At 34.8% G+C, this 23,095-nt stretch overlaps 1 protein-coding gene across 5 annotated transcripts in view; it reads right to left on the reverse strand.

Annotated features, from left to right (window-relative positions):
* The window catches only part of ADAM2 (ADAM metallopeptidase domain 2), a 66,095-nt gene that overhangs the window by 14,975 nt on the left and 28,025 nt on the right, over nt 1-23,095 (reverse strand). For 3 of the 5 annotated variants that reach the window (XM_055296176.2, XM_063610978.1, XM_063610979.1), the window contains exons 5-8: nt 19,193-19,271; nt 15,965-16,041; nt 15,383-15,551; nt 3,800-3,856 (exon numbers count right to left, since the gene is read on the reverse strand). In XM_055296176.2, coding sequence (XP_055152151.1) covers nt 3,800-3,856; nt 15,383-15,551; nt 15,965-16,041; nt 19,193-19,271 — 382 coding nt within the window. Of the gene's footprint in view, nt 1-3,391; nt 3,434-3,799; nt 3,857-12,602; nt 12,850-15,382; nt 15,552-15,964; nt 16,042-19,192; nt 19,272-23,095 lie in introns of those variants that run through there. The other 2 variants (XM_063610980.1, XM_063610977.1) reach the window with 2 other exon arrangements.

Genomic DNA, 23,095 nt, shown 5'->3' on the forward strand with positions numbered 1-23,095 from the left:
ATGCTATCGTAAATAATAATAATAATGGGAATTTGTGGCATTTTAGCTGAGCTGTTCCCATCCTCATAGCTAGCTCTAGCCTGTGGCAATTCTACCATAACAGCTCAAGCCATGAATCTAATAGCTTCCCTATTAAAGTAGAACAACATGATTTGAAGCTGACAGCGGGGAGACCACATGCTCAGGTACATTGTCAAAAACAATAGTTAGCTGTGGCAAATGAACAGGGAAGGCCAACATCACATCTAAACATAGATTGTGAAACTGGTGATTTTAAGCAACAGACCAGAAGATTAGCCAGAAACCTAGCATGAAATTGTGGACAATACAACAGCCAAAATGGTCTCGAAAGCACCCATTTAGTCATGGTAGTCAGGAATATTCCATATATGTACGAGGTAGCATCCACACTCAGGGGAAATTGGAAAAGGCCAAGCTATACACAAGTTCATGGCTGACTCACTAGTAGAGGAGATGGGAGTAAGTCCTGCAGAAAGTAAAACTTGCCTGAGTGAAAACTGCCTGGATATTGAATACTTTTTCCAACACAAAGGCAAATCCATTGGCAAAGAGTGGAAGCCTTATTTTTGCAAGTTGTTGGAACATAGACTCTGACCAGTCAATAAGATATGCCAACCCAAGGACAACCACTAGGAATCCAGGCTCAAAAAATGAAAACGGGAATTGAAAAAAAAAATTCAAAGACATCAGTGATGACACACTGCTAGAGAGGCAGAGTCTTCAGAATTGCTCCAGCAAAACACTAAACAAACAAACAACAGAAGAATAGAAACAATGATTTCAAGATAGGCTTTCAGGATTCAGAATTGCCCAACTATATTATATTAAAAATGTCCCATTTTCAACAAAGTATGACACATAATAAAAAAAAATGTTATATTATATTATATTATTTGTAATATTATTATAAATATATATTATATATAAATATCTATATATAAAGTGCAGGTAATGTAAACTGTGTTCTAGTGTTTTATTGGAGGTAAAACTTGTGAGTGATAAAATAGAATATTTAATTGAGAAGATTTCCAAGCAAAATGTTAGAGCATTGAGTGGCATTGTGCCTCCTGACTGCTTACCCTGAAATGCAAAATGATAGAGATAAATTCAAGAGAAACTGTAAAGCAAAGCGGAACCAGAAGTGGAAGATTTGGAGATTTCCTGCCTATCTTTGTTGCAAAGATTGTTCTAAGGAGAACACTAAGGAAATGGCTGCACAATGATTTGACAAAAACTTTATAGGATTATATGAGTGAAAACACTGCCTGTTTTAACTGAAAGGGATAGAGACAGGACACAATGAAGGAGGGCTGTCAGACTTCTTAGATTTGACAGGATGGAATGATACAGCTGAAATGAACTGAAAATGAGCACTATTATTCAAGAAGAGAAAAAGATACCCTGAAGTTGATTCAGAGATTATCAGAGCCACTGCCTTAATTTCCACAGTTTGGATGGCCTTTGCCTGTAGACTTGCTGGCAGGACCACCCAGTGACCCCAGCCATGGAAGTGACACTGCCCTCCCAGTAGACCTGGAAAAGGGGCATCAAGCCAAACAGCATTATTCTTGAGGCTTACAAGTCTTGCTAGACTTTTGGACTTGCTTGGAAACCATGGCCCTTTGCTTCCTTCCTATTTCCGCCTGTGGAACACAAAGTTCTACTTATCAGGTTTCATAGCTGGAGGGGAATTTTGCCTCAGTGTGAATTGTACATCCTGTCTCACCCATGACAGATTGAGATGATATTTAGATGAGACTTTGGACTTTAAATGTTAGAGTTGGAGCTGTTAGGATGGAATGAACACATTTTGTTTGGGAGAAGGACACGAATATGGGGAAGTGAGGGCTGGAGTTCTATGGAGTAAATTATCTTGCTCTAAAATTTCATATTTTGAAGTGCTGAACCCCATTGTAACAATATTTGGAAATGGTATCTTTGGGATATCATAAGGTTTCAATGAGGTCATGGGGTGGGCCCCTCATGATGAGATTAGTGCCCTTATGGGAAGAGATACTAGAGAGCTTGCTTTTTGGTGGCTATCTGTAGGCTAGGAAGAGAGCCCTCACCAGAATGTAACCATGCTGCTACCCTGGTCTCAGATTTCCAACATCCAGAATAAATATACTACACTATATATACAAAGGAAACCTAAGAAAACTGTTAGCAAGCTGAAGCCAGAAATATATAAAAATGATTATGCATCATGATCAAGTGGAACTTTAAATTAATGTAAGACACTTAACTAACATAATGACCAAAAATTCCCATAGTCATCTGAACAGAAACAGAATATACATTTCACAAAACTCAACACCTACTCCTGATAAAAACAATAACAATGACAACAACACCGCAGCTAATATTTAATTTATTATCACATTAAATGGTGAATCTATGGCTTTCCCACAAACATTGAAACTACAACACAAGTCTTCCCTCAACTTACATTTAATCATTGTCCTGGAGGTTCTAGCAAAGACAATATTGCAAGAAAATAAATAAAAAGGCTTCATATTGGAAAGGCTAAAACAAAGTTATGTTTTATCACAAAATGATCCTGTATGCAGAAAGTCCTAAGGAATACACACACACACACAATTACAAGTAATAAACATTTTTTGCAAAAATCACAAGATACAAGATCAATTAACTTTTTTACACCACCAAATGAACAATCAAAATGAGAATATGAAAAGTAATCATATTAGAAACAAGATTAGGAAATAGGAATAGATTTAACAAAAAGCAAAAGACTAATGTACTGAAAAACTACCAAATATTGCTGAAAGAAACCAAAGAAGATCTAAATAATGGGGTGGATATATGATGACCATGGATTAGAGTATTCCACATTGTGAAAAAAATATCCTTCCCAAATTGATCTATAGAATTAACACAGTCTCTATCAAAATATAATCATCCTTTTTGCAGAAATGGATAAGGTGGTCTTAAATGGAAATTCAAAGGACACAGAAAAATATTTTTTAAAAAATAAAGAAAAAATTGGCCAGGCGTGGTGGCTCACGCCTGTGGTCCTGGCACGTCGGGAGGCCAAGGCAGGTGGATCACGAGGTAAAGAGATTGAGACGATCCTGGCCAACGTGGTGAAACCCCGTCTCTACTAAAAATACAAAAATTAGCTGGGCATGGTGGTATGTGCCTGTAGTCCCAGTTACTTGGGAGGCTAAGGCAGGAGAATCACTTGAACCCGTGAAGTGGAGGTTTCAGTGAGACAAGATCATGCCATTGCACTCCAGCCTTTGTGACAAAGTGAGACTCCATCTCAAAAAATAAATAAACACATAAGTAAAAATAAACGTATTGATCACTTATTTTACCCAAGTTTACAATATTTATCATTAAAATACTTAATCACCACCTTTCATCCCCAGTATAAGCCATTATTTTCCTGTCAACAAAAAAAATGTACAGATGGAAAACTTTTATTTCTTTTCAAATAATATCCAAAAAGTCAAGCATTATTTTTAAAATTCAATATAGTTCTAGAATACATACAAGTTTCTATAATAATTCTAAAACTATTCGTAAACTATTATAGAGGTAGCAGTTATTTTCTTTACATTGCTATTTATAAAATTAAACACTATATAAAATTTGATTCTCAATTTACTACTGATACTAAAAATTTAAAGTGCATTAGCACAGAGCTAAGGCAAAATTATCAATTCTTTTCTGTTAAAAATTTATTCCAAATTATTATTACAATCCCTCATTGCAAATATTAAGGGACATAAATGAATCAGAATATACTTACCAATTGTTTTTCAACTATAACATGCATTTCTATATACTTTGCAAAATCTTGCTGTGGCTGAAAAAATCCACAAATTTTACATCAAAATTACAGAATTACTTAAGTATTTCTAGTGCATATCACTACTATTAATGAACTAAATATTGAAAAACACAATTTTGCGTATAGAAATAAAACCAGATAATATAAGCAACACTAGGTATCATAAAATCTTTTTCATCTATTTGTCACTTTCTGTACCTAATCAATTATTTAATTTACTTGGGAAACAACTTTCCTCTATCTTCCATTCTCCATATTTTCATTGGTTCCAAGCTATCCATATTATTCTCTCTTTTCCCAGGCCTGCCTTACAAGAGCTCCTGAAGGAAGCACTAAACATGGAAGGGAAAAACCAGTACCAGCCACTGCAAAAACATGCCAAATTGTAAAGACCATCAATGCTAGGAAGAAACTGCATCAATTAACCAGCAAAATAACCAGCTAACAACATAATGACAGGATCAAATTCACACATAACAATATTAAACTTAAATGTAAATGGGCTAAATGTTCCAATTAAAAGACACAGACTGGCAAATTGGATAGTCAAGAGCCATCAGTGTGCTGTATTCAAGAGACCCATCTCATGTGCAGAGACAAACATAAGCTCAAAATAAAGGGATGTAGGAAGATCTACCAAGCAAATGGAAAACAAAAAAAGCAGAGGTTGCAATCCTAGTCTCTGATAAAACAGACTTTAAATCAACAAAGATCAAAAGAGACAAAGAAGGGCATTACATAATGGTAAAGTGATCAATTAAACAAGAAGAGCTAACTCTCCTAAATATATATGCACCCAATAGAGGAGCACGCAGATTAATAAAGCAAGTCCTTAGAGACTACAAAGAGACTTAGACTCCCACACAATAGTAATGGGAGACTTTAGCACCCCACTGTCAATATTAGACAGATCAACGAGACAGAAAGTTAACAAAGATATCCAGGACTTGAACTCAGCTCTGAACCAAGCAGACCTAACAGACATCTACAGAACTCTCCACCCCAAATCAACAGAATATACATTCTTCTCAGCACCACATTGCACTTATTCCAAAATTGACCACATAGTTGGAAGTAAAGCACTCCTCAGCAAATGTAAAAGAACAGAAATTATAACAAACTGTCTCTCAGACCACAGTGCAATCAAACTAGAACTCAGGATTAAGAAACTCACTCAAAACCACTCAACTACATGGAAACTGAACAACTTGCTCCTGAATGACTACTGGGTACATAACGAAATGAAGGCAGAAATAAAGATGTTCTTTGAAAGCAATGAGAACAAAGACACAACATACCAGAATCTCTGGCACACATTCAAAGCAGTGTGTAGAAGGAAATTTATAGCACTAAATGCCCACAAGAGAAAGCAGGAAAGATCTAAAATTGACACCCTAACATCACCATTAAAAGAACTAGAGAAGCAAGAGCAAACACATTCAAAAGCTAGCAGACGGCAAGAAATAACTAAGATCAGAGCGGAACTGAAGGAGATAGAGACCAAAAAAACCCTTCAAAAAATCAATGAATCCGGGAGCTGGTTTTATGAAAAGATCAACAAAATCGATAGACTGCTAGCAAGACTAATAAAGAAGAAAAGAGAGAATAAAAAAGATGCAATAAAAAAGTGATAAAGGAGATATCACCACCAATCCCACAGAAATACAAACTACCATCAGAGAATACTATAAACACCTCTATGCAAATAAACTAGAAAATCTAGAAGAAATGGATAAATTCCTGGACACATACATCCTCCCAAGACTAAAACAGGAAGAAGTTGAATCCCTGAATAGACTAATAACAGGCTCTGAAATTGAGGCAGTAATTAACCAAAATAAGTCCAGGACCAGATGGATTCACAGCCGAATTCTACCAGAGGTACAAAGAGGAACTGGTACCATTCCTTCTGAAACTATTCCCATCAATAGAAAAAGAGGGAATCCTCCCTAATTCATTTTATGAGGCCAGCATCATCCTGATACCAAAGCCTGGGAGAGATACAACAAAAAAAGTGAATTTTAGACCAATATTCCTGAGGAACATCAATGCAAAAATCCTCAATAAAATACTGGCAAACCAAATCCTGCAGCACATCAAAAACTTATCCACCATGATCAAGTTGGCTTCATCCCTGGGATGCAAGGCTGGTTCAACATATGCAAATCAATAAACGTTATCCAGCATATAAACAGAACCAAAGACAAAAAACACATGATTGTCTCAACAGATGCAGAAAAGGCCTTTGACAAAATTCAACAGCTCTTCAGGCTAAAAACTCTCAATAAACTAGGTATCGATGGGATGTATCTCAAAATAATAAGAGCTATTTATGACAAAGCCACAGCCAATGTCATACTGAATGGGCAAAAACTGAAAGCATTTCCTTTGAAAACTGCCACAAGACAGGGATGCCCTCTCTCACCACTCCTATTCAACATAGTGTTGGAAGTTCTGGCCAGGGCAATCAGGCAAGAGAAAGAAATAAAGCATATTCAGTTAGGAAGAGGGGAAGTCAAATTGTCCCTGTTTGCAGATGACATGATTGTATATTTAGAAAACCCCATCATCTCAGCCCAAAATCTCCTTAAGCTGATAGGCAACTTCAGCAAAGTCTCAGGATACAAAATCAATGTGCAAAAATCACAAGCATTCCTATACAATAACAGACAAACAGAGAGCCAAATCATGAGTGAACTCCCATGCACAATTGCTTCAAAGAGAATAAAATACCTAGGAATCCAACTTACAAGAGATGTGAAGGACCTCTTCAAGGAGAACTACAAACCACTGCTCAACGAAATAAAAGAGGACACAAACAAATGGAAGAACATTCCAAGCTCATGGATAGGAAGAATCAATGTCTTGAAAATGACCACACTGCCAAAGGTAATTTATGGATTCAATGTCATCCCCATCAAGCTACCAATGACTTTCTCCACAGAATTGGAAAAAACTACTTTAAAGTTCATATGGAACTAAAAAAAGATCCTGCATAGACAAGACAATCCTAAGCCAAAAGAACAAAGCTGGAGGTATCAAGCTACCTGACTTCAAACTATACTACAAGGTTACAGTACCCAAAACAGCATGGTACTGGTACCAAAACAGAGATATAGACCAATGAAACAGAACAGAGCCCTCAGAAATAATACCACCATCTGATCTTTGACACACCTGACAAAAACAAGAAATGGGGAAAGGATTCCCTGTTTAATAAATGGTGCTGGGAAAACTGGCTAGCCATATGTAGAAAGCTGAAACTGGATCCCTTCCTTATGCCTTATAGAAAAATTACTTCAAGATGGATTAAAGACTTAAATGTTAGACCTAAAACCATAAAAACCCTAGAAGAAAACCTAGGCAATACCATTCAGGACATAAGCATGGGCAAGGATTTCATGACTAAAACACCAAAAGCAATGGCAACAAAAGCCAAAATTGTCAAATGGGACCTAATTAAACTAAAGAGCTTCTGCACAGCAAAAGAGACTACCATCAGAGTGAACAGACAACCTACAGAATGGGAGAAAAGTTTTACAATCTGACCATCTGACAAAGGGCTAATATCCAGAATCTGCAAAGAACTTAAACAAATTTACAAGAAAAAATCAAACAACCCCATCAAAAAGTGGGTGAAGGATATGAACAGACACTTCTCAAAAGAAGAAATTCATGCAGCCAACAGACACATGAAAAAATGCTCATCATCACTGGCCATCAGAGAAATGCGAGTCAAAACCACAATGAGATACCATCTCATACCAGTTAGAATGGTGATCATTAAAAAGTCAGGAAACAACAGGTGCTGGAGAGGATGTGGAGAAATAGGAACATTTTTACGCTGTTGGTGGGACTATAAACTAGTTCAACACTTGTGGAAGACAGTGTGGTGATTCCTTAAGGATCTAGAACTAGAACTACCATTTGACCCAGCCATCCCATTACTGCGTATATACCCAAAGGACTATAAATCATGCTGCTATAAGGACACATGCACACGTATGTTTATTGCAGCACTACTCACAATAGCAAAGACTTGGAACAAACCCAAATATCCATCAATGATAGACTGGATAAAGAAAATGTGGCACATATACACCACGGAATACTATGCAGCCATAAAAAATGGTAAGTTCATGTCCTTTGTAGGGACGTGGATGAAGCTGGAAACCATCATTCTGAGCAAACTATCACAAGGACAGAAAGCCAAACACCACATATTCTCACTCATAAGTGGGAATTGAACAATTAGAACACTTGGACACAGGCTGGGGACCTTCACACACCAGGGCCTGTTGTGGGGTTGGGGGTGGGGAGGGATAACATTAGGAGATACACCTAATGTAAATGACGAGTTAATGGGTGCAGCACACCAACATGGCACGTGTATACATATGTAACAAACCTGCACGTTGTGCACATGTACCCTAGAACTTAAAGTATAATAAAAAATAAATAAAATAAATCTATTTAAATAAATGTGTGTGTTGAAAAGGTGGGCAGAAAAAAAGAAAATAAAAGAAAACTACGCAGATGCATGAGAGAATGCCAGGAGCTGTGTGTGTTGAAAAGGTGGGCAGATGCCAATTTTAAAAATCCACAGGCCAGGCATGGTGGCTCACACCTGTAATCCCAGCACTTTGGGAGGCCGAGGTGGGTGGATCACTTGAGGCCAAGAGTTCGAGACCAGCCTGGCCAACATGGCGAAACCCTGTCTCTACTAAAAATACAAAAAATTAGCTGGGCATTGTGGCTCACACCTGTAATCACAGCTACTCAGGAGGCTGAGGCAGGAGAATCTCTTGAACCTGGGAGGCAGAGGTTGCAGTGAGCCAAGATCACACCACTGCACTCCAGTCTGGGTGGCAGAGTGAGACTCTGTCTCAGAAAAAAAAAAAAAAAAAAAAATCCACAAAAGCCAAGCCATTTTATTAAGACAAAGTAGCCCTAAAAGGAGACAAAAGTGCTTACATATGTGATGTTGAAAGAGGACTCCAAGTTTAGGACAAAGGTTGCCTTGGCCAAATAAAGACTAAGGAATTGGATCTAGCCAGAAATATCAGAGAACTCACAGTATTACACTGATCCACTTGCAATATGTATGAATTTAATATTCAGATTTAAAAACGTCAAAGGTCCTTGGTAAGAATATTCAAGAAGTTGGAAGGAAAATGTAGATGATTGATTTATCAATCAATAAATAGACAGATAGATAGATATGGGGTGTGTGGGTGTGGGTGTCCGTGTGTGTGTTTCAATCGAACAACCAACATGTCCTGTATTGAATTATCAACTCCGGAGAAAATTTGGACTGGGAGTGAATATCTGTAGGTCACAGTAGGTAAAGCCATAGAACTATATACATATATATATATATATATATATGTAAGATATATATGTAACATATATATTATATGTGCCGATAACAAGCTCAAACATGAGATATAACAGAGCAAATATCAATATTTAAAATGTGAATGTATAAGGAAAAGTCAGAAAAAGTAAGAAAGAATGAGAAGCAAGAGACAGCATTATTGCAGAAAATAAGATGACTAGAAAGTTCTAGGGAATTTTTACTTTCACCCTTTAAAAATGTATCTTAATATTTCCAAAAGCCAATTTAACAATTGATCACCACTGATTATTTGTGGAGACAGAAACTGCATTTTTGTGAAATGAATAGTAAATGAGATGTCAAGATGGATAGTTCCACTTATTCTAATATAAAGCTGGTATGTGAAGAAATGGAAAGTGCTAGGTATATAATAGATTCTATTTCGTTTATTTTTAAATCTATTTTTAGTATTAAGGAGATATGATTATGTTCATATAATGAAGGAACCGTAGATGATAATTCAAAATATTACACATAATAAAATGATTAATGGAATAAGGTTATAGGATCTTTCTGTTTAGAATTATAAGGATGGAACTCAAGTGAGAGAAAATAATAGATATTCAAATGTAGGAATTAAATTTTTATGTTGGAAGTAGGAGGAGGACAAAATGAGGCTAGCAAATAAAGTGAAATAGAAGGTCTAGGAGAGATAGGAATACAGAAGGTTGAGAACTGTGATTTCCCCATTGCTCTACATTTTCAGGTGTTTCTTTGAATATGCTTATTTGTTCACATTTTGTAAGTGAACTTAATAATCAACTTGGTAAGCACTTCCTGGTAGAAGCTTCTTGGTATTTTGGGAAATGGGGCAGGGAATTACATGAAATTTTTAATCAAAACAAATAACTTTATGACCTTTTAAATACAGCAGAAAGAATATTTAAATGATAATAATTTTTATTTCCAAAAGTGAGGACAGCATAAAACAGCATGAGGGAATAAACAGAATGAGAAAAGATATGAATTATTTAAAACAATAATGTGAGTAATAGTAGTAGTAGTAGTCCTATGAGGTGTATAATATGTATAAAAATAAAAACATAAAATGATAGCACAAAGTAGAACTTTTAAAGTTTTAAATAGTTCCACCGAAATTAGATATCACCTCACACATAACAGGATGGCTATAATCAAAATGATTGAAAAAATAAATGTTGAAAAAAAATGTGGAAGAGGCAAGGTGCGGTGGCTCACATCTGTAATCCCAGCATTTTGGGAGGCTGAGGTGGGTGGATCACCTGAGGTCAGGAGTTCAAGACCAGCCTGGCCAACATGATGAAACCCCACCTCAACTAAAAATGGAAAAAATTAGCTGAGCGTGGTGGTGTGTGCTGGTATTAACCAGCTACTCGGGAGGCTGAGGCAGGAGAATCACTTGAACCCGGGAGGCGGAGGTTGCAGTGAGCAGAGATCACGCCATTGCACTCCAGCCTGGGCAACAAGAGTGAAACTGTGTCTCAAAAAATAAAAAACAATAAATAAATAAATGTAGAGGAATTGGAACCCACAGATGTTGCTTCAGGAGATATAAAATTGTCAGCCACATTGGACAAATAATCTGGCAGCCACTCAAAAGGTGAAACACAGTCTGCCTATGACCTAGCAATTCAAATCTTAGTAATTACCTAGAGAAATAAAAACATATATCCACATAAAACATATATTAATGTTCCTAGCAATATTATAATATTTAAAAAGTAGAAACAACCAATTTGTTCATCAGCTTATGACTATATGACTTATGAGTGGTATATTTATACCCAGGCATATGTTATTCAGCCATAAATATAAAAGAGATACTGATGAATTTTGACCACCTTAAAAATGAAAGAAGTCACAAAAGATATTGTAAGATTCCAGTTATATAAAATATCTTGAATAGGCAAGTCTATATCTATGACAATAGATTTGTAGTTTCCTGGGAAGGCAGGAGAATGAAGAATGACTGCCATGGTTATAAAGTTTCTTTGTAGGGCATAGAGTCTCTGTCACAACTATTCAACTTTGCAACCATAATATGAAAGTATACATAAACAATACATAGAATAGCAGTAATAGATGTTATTTATACAAACAGCCTGTGGGCCAGATTTGGCCTGAGGGCCATAGTTTGTCAACTCCTAATTAGACTAGCCACTAAAATTATTATGTTGTAAAAATTGTTTTGTATTCATAGACTATATAAGAACAAAATATATGAAACAATATATAATGCAAAAGCTCATTAGAGGAGAAAAATAAAAATACTTGATTAATAAAAAAGATGTAACAACATGATTAAATCCTTGAGAAAAATAAATATATTAGATATAAAAGAAGAAAGAATAAAGGAATAAGGAACATATAAGACAAATAAGAAATGACAAAGTGGTAGATTAAATCCAAATTATGTAAGTGTGTGCATTAAAAGTAGATGCAATAAATAACCTTGGCAACTAGAAAAGTTGAGCTCATAGAAGTAGAGAGTGACATTGTTGTCATGAGAGGATAGGAAGAGTCAGGCGAGGAGCAGATGGGGAAAGGTTGGCTACTGGTTACAAAAGTACAGCTAGATAGAAGGAGTAAGTTCTAGTGTTCTATAGCACCATAGGGTGACTATAGTTAACAATAATTTATTGTATGTTTTCAAGTAGCTTAAAGAGGGAATTTTGAATGTTCCTAACATAAATAAATGAGAAATGTTTAAGGTAATAAATAAGCTAATTACCCTGATTTGATCATTACACCTTTTATTCAAATATCAAAATATCATTTGTATCCCATAAGTGTGATTATTATCTGTCAGTCAAAAATAAAATTGTTGGATGTGATTTAAAATGTTTAAAAACTTAGTAATATGTGCTTTAAAAGAGATACACTTTAATTAAAATATTATTTGCTATTCTGACCACACAAAAAAGAAAATATTTAAATTAATAAAATCAGAAATGAAAAAGAAGATTACTAAAAATCTTACCGATATTTAAAGACCTGTAAGGGAGTCTTACAAACAACAATATGCCAAGAAATAAATAGATGAAATAGAAAAACCTCTATAGACATGCAAACTACCTAAATTGACTCCAAAAAAATTAGAAAATTATAATAGACTTATGAGAAAAAATGTAATTACTAATAAAAATTCTTTCCTAAAAATGTCCAATCCCAGATGGATTTTTATAGATGTTGAAATAATTAAACCAATCCTACACAAAGTCTTCCAGAATGGAGGAGACAACACTTCCCAACTCATTTTGTGAAGTTTGTATCACCCTGATACCAAAGACAGAGAAAAATATCATATGAAAACAAATCTGCACAGCAATATTCTTTATAAATATGAATGAAAAAAATCTTCAAAATTATGCCAGCAAACTGAATCCAGCAATACATAAAAAGAATTATGCACTATAACAAAGAAAGACTGGATACAAGTTTAGTGTAATAATCAAAAGTCAATTAATGCAATACACCACATTAACAAAATAACGATAAAAATGAAATTATTATCTCAGCAGACGTTGCAGAACAAAAATATCTGACAAAATCCAACAACCCTTAATGACAAAACAAAAATCATTAACAAACGGACATTGGATGAAACCTTCTTTAACCTGATAAAGGGCACCTGTGAAAAAATTGCAAATGACATTATGCTTAAGGGTGACGGACTGAATCTTTTCTCCCTAAGATTGGGAAAAGATGAGAACGTCTCTTCTCACCTATTCTATTCAATATTATAATGGAAGTAGCAATCAGGACAATTAAGTAAGAAAAAGGAAATTTGAGATATCCTAGTTGGAAAGAAACAAGATAAACTACCTTTATTCAAGATAGCATGACCATGTACATAAAAAGTCATGGAGTTCAACAGAAAACTAATAAACAAGTTTGTCAAGTTCACAGAATACAAAACCAATATGGAAAATTCACTAATTACCAAATACTAATAATGAGAAATCCAAACTGATATGAAATTTAAATAACATCTAAAATAATAACTTCTATAAATAACAAAAGAAGCTTTACTGAAGACTTAGACTTAAATATATAAAACATTGCAGAAATAAATTAAAGAATATCTAAAAAATAAAAGCTACTTACTGCTCATGGATAGAGTTAATATTGTTAATATAGCAACATTCCTCAGGTTTATCTACAGATTCAACACAATCCTGGGTGCCATTTTATGGAAATTAAAAATAAATAAATTTTAAAATATGCTTGGAAATGCATAGTAGCCAGAATAACCAAAAGAATCTTGGAAAATAAGAACATTGAAGGATGTACACTTACCAATTCCAAATCTTACTACAAAAATACAGTAGTAAAGAAAATGTGGTAGTGGCATTAGAGTAGACATAAAGATTAATGGACCATAATTTTAAGTCTGGTAATAGCCCCTAACATGTATTGTCAACTGATCTTTGAAAAAAAATCAAGAACGTTCAATGGGGAGAAAATAATCTCTTCAACAAATGGTGTGAGGACAGCTGGATATTGATATGAAAAAAAACAATTTGAATTTCTACCTCATCCAATACAAAATATTAAAGTGTATCATATATCAAAATGAGATGAAAGAATAAAACATTTAGAAGAAACATAAGAATAAATGATGTGATATTGGTGTGATGATTAATTTTACCTGTAAAGTTGGCTGGGCCACTGTGCCCAGATATTAGGTCAAACATTACCCTGGATTCCTCTGTGAAGGTGCCTTTTAGACGAAATTAACATTTAAGTTGGTAAAGCTCTAGTAAAGCACATTACTCCTCATTATGTGGGTGAACCTCATCCAATCAGTTAAAGCCTTTTTTAGAAAACAAAGTATTTCCTAAACAAAATGGAATTCTGCCAGCAGACTATGTTGGTCTTAAACCGCAAATCTTCCTTGGATAACCAGCCTGCCCACTTACCCTGTAGATTTTGGATTTACCAAGCCTTCACAACCATCTGAGTCAATTCCATAAAATCTCTCTCTCCCTCTCTCTGTATGTACACAAACACACACATATATATCTCCTGTTGGTTTTCTATTTCTCTGGAGAACCCTGATACAGATGTTGGTACCAGGAATGAGGTACCAAGAAAACAGAATCTTAAGGGGACATCTTCTGAATTGTTGCTGGGGTTTTGGGAATTTGCCTTCTACTTAGATTAGATTTAAAGACAATTCTATAGAGAGCAGATAGTTCATGGCATGATGTAGCAATAGAGACAGGCAAAATATTACCACTGAATACTTCTGATCAAACACTTATGAAGGCAAGGGTCTTGGTGACCACGTATATGATACTTTTGAACATTTTTGTCAAACTAGCAAATATAATGAGATTGGTTGCTCCTAATGTTGCTAGACAAAGTGGAGAAAGGAGAGAATAAGCTTATTTGAATTACCATCTCAAGTGATGCATAAATTACCCAAAAGCTTCTTTGTGTATCTTGAAATAAATTTTTATATCCTATAGCCACAGAGCTGAAATTACTGAAAACCAAACCCAGAATGTTATCCTGCAGTGGATGAATTACAGTGCAAACTGAATTCCCAACCTCCCATGGTACTACTATCAAAGGGAGAGCATTGAGTGAGAAGCAGTGGGATCCTGAAAATTGGAATGGGAACCTAGAGAAGGACCCTAATGAAGCTGGGGCTATAAAACTCCTAAATGCTGGTGAATCTTGTTTGCTAGTAGAAGCATCCTCTCTCTCACTTTCTGAGGAAATTAAATAACCCTGAAACCTCTGAGGAAAATATAATGACCTCCTCTGAGGCAGTTCCCTTACAAGATAGGGGTGATTCTCCTCAGGACCCTAGATATGTAACTTGTTTATGTGGATGACATTTGTGTTTGTTACACCAGAATTTTAACATAATGGCTATGGGGAAAGGAGTGTATCTGCTGACAATAAAGGTCTAGATTACAGAAAAAGATGCCACTAACAGTTGAAAATGTCATGACTGGAGTTCTGGAAAATTACAAAACTAGTTTTAAGGCTTAATGATATAAGTTATGAAGTTTCTGGTACATGTATCCATACATGTGGCTATATGTTTTGGTGTTTATGGGTGTGTAAATATGTAATTTATCAACTATAAATTTCAGTGCTTACATTGCTGTATAGTAATAACCACAGAGTTTGTTCAATTAATCACCTACCTCTACGCTTTGTAATTTAAAGGACAGATCTCTTGATTCAATATCCTTCTCATTATATAAGGAAACATCTGCTTTCTTATGTTTTACTTGGTAAATTACATGTTCAAAGCCAACTGAAGACTCCAGGGGTTCTATTCCATAACTAACATTTTCAAACTGTAGTAAGCCCCTAAAAATTTCAAAAAAAATTAATAAGTAAAATAATGCCTTGTGGAAAAGCCAAGAAAATGCCACTTAGCATTATTTTTTCATGGTATGCAGATTATTTTTAGCCTGAGTCTAAGGTGATAAAATAGGAGAAAGTTACTGGGTATCCACATACTTACTGAGTGACACCGCATAGTAATGCTATTAGTTTGCCTAGCTATTAATATTTCATGGCTTCCAAATATATTTAAAAAATCATAATCCTGCATAAGGTCAGGAGCCATTATAAGTATTTCCATACCATGCTTTGTGAGTGGCAGTTTTCCCACAATAGTCATGCCTCACTTTAGAACCACTGAATATTATGTTAAAATGTTTAAAATAATTTTCAAGTAAATATTTTATTTTGTAATTCATAAAACAGTAAATTACAACCTGAGTCCAGTACATGTGCTAACCATCACCACAGATTTTGGATAACCTTCAATATACCCTTGGTAGTGGCAGAAATTCTGAAAGATAAAATACACATATCTCCATTAGAATGATTTGTGTTATAGATACAATTTTCAAATATGTAAAACATATATGTTTTGTTTTTATGCATCAAACACTCATGTTTCAAAAGTGGATTTATAATATTATTAGATGAGCATATGGCTTGGTTTTCCAAAGTACTCTCCACAGATTCATGAAAAATGAGTATATTTTCATATTTCTATATGTTTTAAATTAAGCATGACACTCTCAGTTGTTAGAGTGAGGTAAACATCATCAAAACTTATATTTTTCATACTTTTCTGACAATGTTGCATGGTAGATAAGCAAAGTTAATTTTTAATTTCATCAAAATGTTTTTCAATTCCATCAAAATGTTTTCATTTGCAAATTTCACCTGGAATTTGTACTGACCTTTGCTTTATAGTTCATCTTTCTACCGTGATACCTAAAATCTTAGTTTGTACCACTTTCCAAATACCATACTTCATCGACTCAATACATTGTATTTCTATTTCCATCTTATTTAAAAATTTATGTGAAAATATTTATGCTTTTATTTTTATCACCAATTGGGGTATACTTCATACTTTATATAATGAGGGTAAAAATATCTTGAACATTCCACAGCTTTTATCTCCTTCCTTCCAAATGTAGTTTATAATATCCAGATTGATAACATTTCTACTTCTGTGGAATATCAGGAAGTTACATCAACCTTAAACATAGGATGACATTAAGAAACTTAGAAATGAATGAATAAGTCATTTTTAAGTCACACAGGATAAAATTTTCATGGAAGAATCAAAAAGCTTCACTTATTACCCAATATCCTTTCCCAGTTTATTTTTATCATTGTCAGTTTTGCATTGTTTGCCCTCAATATAATATCTTCTTGTTCAATATTACATTTGCACTTGAAAAGTATGTGTATACACTTGATATATTTGCCGAATTTCTTTCTACTTCATTTAGAAGTTTACAAAGTTTCTTTCTACTTTATTATTGGAAGAGAAATGTTTAAATCTTCAAATATAATTATTATTTGTCTATTTCTTTCATTTCGGTCAATTATGCCTTCCATAATTTGAGGATTTGAGGTCTGTTTTGTTTTTTGTTTTGCTTTGTTTTTTGTGATGGAGTCTTGCTCTGTCGCCAGGCTGGAGTACAGTGGCGCGATCTCGGCTCACTGCAATCTCCTCCACCTGGGTTCAAGTGATTCTCCTGCCTCAGCCTCCTGAGTAGTTGGGACTACAGGCACAAGGTGCCACGCCCAGCTAATTTTTGTATTTTTAGTAGAGATGGGGTTTCACCATTATGGTCAGGATCGTCGCCATCTCTTGACCTCATGATCCGCCCACCTTGGCCTCCCAAAGTGCTGGGATTACCGGCGTGAGCCACCACACCCAGCCTGAGGTCTGTTTTTATGTGCACACACATTTTAGATTGTTTAAGCATCCTGGTAATTTTACCTTTTAATTATGATGACTATCTGTTTGTCCTGGAGAGATCACAAAATCTGGGACAATGATGAATGGCTTTCACTTGTCCTACTCTGGATGCAGGGAACAAACTCTTTCCTGGTCTAGCTGGCTGATTTTTTTTCTTTTGTAGATAAGTCTTTATTTATCAAGATAATATGACTTTAGGAATGGGAATCATGTGTGGACTTAAGAAAAATAAATAATCCAATAAATACACCTGTTTCCAACCTAATTTAATGAGCTTTTTCCTAGGATAGAGGTAGGCCTGCAACCTTGGCAAACACAATTTATTTTCAAGGCAGCATATTTTTACTACATTTGAGATCAACATGCAACTACTTACCACATTCAGATTGTTGATGCTTTGAATGCTTTGCAGCATTCTTGTTTGTTTTTTTTTTAACTGTACATTTATCTTTCATGGTTACCTCTTGGGTGGTAGGAAGCAGAGTTATGTATGGAAGAATGATACAAAATACAGGTGTGGGATATTGTGATCTCCTGTGCCTCTGTCTTGGATTCTCACTCTGTCTTCTCTCCTCTCTCTCATGCATGCAAATACAAACACACATATGCACACACACATACGTATGTGTGTGTATAACACTGTGTAACACTATATTAGTTATATATTTGTGTAGACTACTCTATAACCGACTCATAGAGTTGTGTACTCTCTTGGGCAAAACTCAAAGCAATTGACCATATCTATTATTTCTTCTGTTGAAATCCTAGCCTCTCTAAAAATGTTTTACTTTCAAAACACTTGAGTCGCTATATAGAAATCAAGAACACAAATGGAAAACACAACAGCAATTAGTAGAGCAGGGCTGAGGTTAAAAAACAAAAGAACAGAGGCTGGGCATGGTGGCTCACGCCTGTAATCCCAGCACTTTGGGAGGCCAAGGTGGGTGGATCACCCGAGGTCGGGAGTTCGAGACCAGCCTGACCAACATGGAGAAACCCTGTCTCTACTGAAAATACAAAATTAGCCGGGCATGGTGACACATGCCTGTAATCCCAGCTACTTGGGTGGCTGAGGCGGGAGAATCGCTTGAACCCGGGAGGCGGAGGTTGCGGTGAGCTGAGATCGTGCCATTGCGCTCCAGCCTGGGCAACAAGAGTGAAACTCCATCTCAAAAAAAAAAAAAGGAAAAGAACATTTCAGTCATGACCAATCCCGGCAATTTTATTCACTCTTCTTTATTATTTTTATAACAAACTATAGACAACATTAAATTAAGCTCTACATGTTCCAAATAGATGAAACTTTAATATACTCCTAAATGTGTGTGAAATTTTCTGTGTACTTATTTGGTCCTAGAATGTACTTAAGAGAAGATTAGATTCTTATTTTCTCCTCAGATTTAGCTTTCCTGATACAAGTCATGGTTTTTCATTTTACGTATTTCACAACATATTTAGTCCCTATCACCTCAGGTACATAAGCCCTTAGCATGTTTCTAAATAGCTTAGAAACACTATAATCATGTCTTTTTGGTTAATCATCTGTTTAATAGGGCTAACTCCGTACATTAGTATACATCATCAACAGGAAAACATTACACTTATGCCAAAAAGCCATGACCCAACACTTTAGACTCTAATAACATGTGAACACTAAATAAGGTGATCATAGAAACTCACATGACAAAAATAAAAGAGATCATAAAAAACATACCTGAAAATCTTGGTCAAGTGGTTTCATAATTCCTGTGCCACTATAACTGTAAACTCTAAAATTATGGGGTAAAAAGTTTCTGTAACATAAAGATAAAATGGAAAAATTTGATTCTTAACCTTCTGTTTTGAAACATTTATTTTATTAATTATAGATAGGTAGGTTGACACAGAAAGAGCAAGAGAAACAGAGGGATATTTTCTAAATGTATGGATTTTGTTCTAAATTTTACTCAAACACCTTAGACTTCACTCACTCTATTGTTACTCTGTCCTCCTAGCTGTTTTCCAAACACAACAGGCAAGCTTGGACCTCAGGATATTTGTACCATTTTGTTGGCCATTCCTGGAAAGTTCTTCAACATAGTTCATTGTTCTCCATCTACTTCAAGTCTTTGCTTATACATCAACTTCCCACTGAGGTTTATCTTGAAAATTTTATTTAAAATGTCAACTTGTTCAATCACCAAGGCATAGGATTTTTAAACTATACTCTAAATTTGCTCTATAGTTTTTTGCCCAAGCATATATTACCTTCTCACATTCTTTCTATTTATTATATGATTATCCATCTCGTTTGATGATAATATAAACTCAGAGATTTGCATCTATGTTATTACTAATACTAATGCACCCCAAGCATTAGTATTGTTTGCCAAAGTTACATAAAAAGTTAAGCTAATCTCTGAAGATCAGAGCATTTTTGTTTCAAAATTGATGACACAGTATCAAAAAGCTGTATGTAAATCAAGTAGGAAAAGGGAAATAAAAGTAAGATATAAATATATCATCAGAAAAAAAGACTAACAAAACCCAGATAAACTTTAAAGATCTTTAAAGTTTCAAGAAAAAAGGATGTTACTTTTGAAGAAACAAATAATTCTTAATAAACAAATTAACAACTAATACAGCTACTTCATCAATAGAAAAGGAAAAAAAAAGCCAGAAAACAATGGAATGATGATTTAAAAGGCAAACGACATCTTTTTCAAAGACATCTTAGAATTTATTCCAGCAAAAATTTATAAGAATGTAGTTAAGTTGTTTCATGTGAATTTTAGCATTGTTTTTTATTTCCATTTCTGTGAAAAATGTCATTAGAATTTTGAGAGGGTTTACACTGAATCTGTAGATTGCTTTGGGTATTATGACATTTTAGCAATATTTATTTTTCCAGTTCATGAACATGGTTTATCATTCTATTTATTTGTTGTTTTCCTTCATTTCTTTTAACAATGTTTTATAGTTTTCAATGTACAGATCTTTTACCTCCTTAGTTAAATTTGTCTAAATAGCCAAAACGATCTTGACCAAAATGAACACAGCTAGAGGCATCATACTACTTGACTTCAAACTATACTGTATACCCATAGTAACGGAAAGAGTATAGTACTGGTGTAAAAATAGATACATAGACCAATGGAACAATATAGATGTAAGAGAAATAAACACATTTACAGTCAGTTGGTGTTTGACAAAATTGTCAAGAAGACATAATGGGGAAAGGACAGTCTCTTCAATGAAATCACATACAGAAAACTGGACACCTACATGCAGAAAAACAAAATTGCATCCTATCACACACCATATTAAAAAAAAAACTCAAGGCCAGGAGCGATGGCTCACGCCTGTAATCCCAGCACTTTGGGAAGCCGAGGCGGGTAGATCACGAGGTCGGGAAATTGAGACCATCCTGGCTAAAATGGTGAAACCCGGTCTCTACTAAAAATACAAAAAATTAGCCAGGCATGGTGGCAGGCGCCTGTAGTGCCAGCTACTTGGGAGGCTGAGGCAGGAGAATGGCGTGAACCCAGGAGGCGGAGCTTGCAGTGAGCCGAGACTGCGCGCCCGAGACCGCGCCACTGCACTCCAGCCTGGCCTACAGAGCGAGACTATGTCTCAAAAAAAACCCAAAAACAACAACAACAACAACAACAACAACAAAAAACTCAAAATGGATTAAAACTTAACCATAATAGTTGTGATGCTAAAACTACTAGAAGAAAGCATAGAGGAAATGCTTGACATTGGTCTGGGCAATGATTTTTTGGGTATGACTACAAAAGCACAGGTAACAAAAACAAAACTAGACAAAAACTAGACATGGGAGTACATAAAATTTAGAAGCTTCTGTACAGCAAAGGAAACAACACTACAAAGAGACAACCTAAAGAATGAGAGAAAAGATTTGCCAACTATACACCTAATAAGGGGTCAAAATCCAAAATGTATAGGAACACAAACAACTAAAAAAAAAAACATGGAAAATGAGCAAACTACCTAAATAGACTTTCTCAAAAGAAGACATACATATGGCCAAGAGGTATATGAAAAACTTCTCATTATCAGTAATCATCAGAAAACTGTATATCAAAACCACAATGGGGTAACACCTTACTCCTGTTTAATTGGCTATTATCAAAAAGACAGGAGAGAGCAAGTGTTGGCAAGGACGTGGAGAAAGGGGAACACTTCCCCAGTGTTGCTGGAAATGTAAATTAGTACAACCATTACGGAAAATAATAAAGAGGTTTCTCAAAATGTTAAAAATAGAACTACTGTATGATTCAGCAATCCCTTTAGTGGGCATATATCCAAAGCAAATAAAATTAGTATGTTGAAAAGATAACTGTAATAAACATCTCCCAGGTTTATTGCAGTAGAACTCACAACAGTCAAGATATGGAATCAAGCTTAAGTGTCCATCAATGGACAAATGGATAAAGAAAATGTGGTATATACGCACAACGGAATACTAGGCAGTCATAAAAACAAAATAAATTCATTTGTTCGCTACAGGCTGGATGAATCTGTAGGGCATTACGTGAAGCAAAATAAGCCAAGTTTAGAAAGAAAAATATTACCTGATCTCATTTATATGGAGAGTCTGAAAAATTCAAACTCATAGAAGCAGAGAGTAGAATGATGGTTTTTAGGGTCTGAGAGTGGGAAAATGGGAGATGGTGGTTAAAGAAAAGAAAGTTTCAGTTAGAAGGAATAAGTTCTGGAAAGCTTTTGTACAACAAGTTGACTGTAGTTAGTAATGTTTTATACTTGAAAATTGCTAAGGGATTAGATCTCAAGTATTCTCAACCTCAGAAAAGGTAAGTATTTGAATGATGAATCTGTTAATTAGTTTAATCATTTCACAGTGTATACCTATCTAAAAATATGTTGCAAACTGTTAATATATATAATTTTTTCTGTCAATTAGGCCTTTATATAGCTGGAAGGGGAAGAATATGATTAAATAAGATTTAATGACAAATAAAAACACATATAATTTAAAACAAGCAGTCTTATAATAAAAATGTATTAAGAGTTCCTGAGATATATCAAAATTAGCTCCAGATAGAAGCACAGAAATGTAGGGAGAACTAAAGAGCACCAGAATTGGTAAATTTTGGTTAAATTAAAATGAACACCGACTTTATAAAAAATAGTAATACTTCATGGGGATTTAAAAATATACAGGTTTGTGATGTGTGAAAAAAAATAATGAAGGGGAAGCAGAGGGTAAAGGGAGTTAGAGATTTAAGGATCTAAAAGCATATGGTAATTGGTAGGAGGAATAATTTGTAATAGATTCAATTACTCAAGAGTTGATATGTTAACACAGAGAAACTACTAAAAGAAAAGAATGTATAACAAAGAATTTAATTGAGGAATAATGTATAATATAAATCAGTAGATTCAATCAGATAGAGGCAATGAAGAAAAAAGAGGAATATAAAACAAAAGATAAAACAGAAAAAATAATGTTTCCAAAATCACGTGAAAATTAAAACAATCAAGAAGAGTAAGCACACCATAAAACTGAAGGACAAGTCTGGTTATAAACACCTATTATAAAGTCATAGTAATTAAAACTATGACATTTGGACAGATAAATAGACAGGGTTTA

The sequence above is a fragment of the Symphalangus syndactylus genome, chromosome 10, assembly GCF_028878055.3.
Source record: "Symphalangus syndactylus isolate Jambi chromosome 10, NHGRI_mSymSyn1-v2.1_pri, whole genome shotgun sequence".
NCBI lineage: Eukaryota > Metazoa > Chordata > Mammalia > Primates > Hylobatidae > Symphalangus > Symphalangus syndactylus.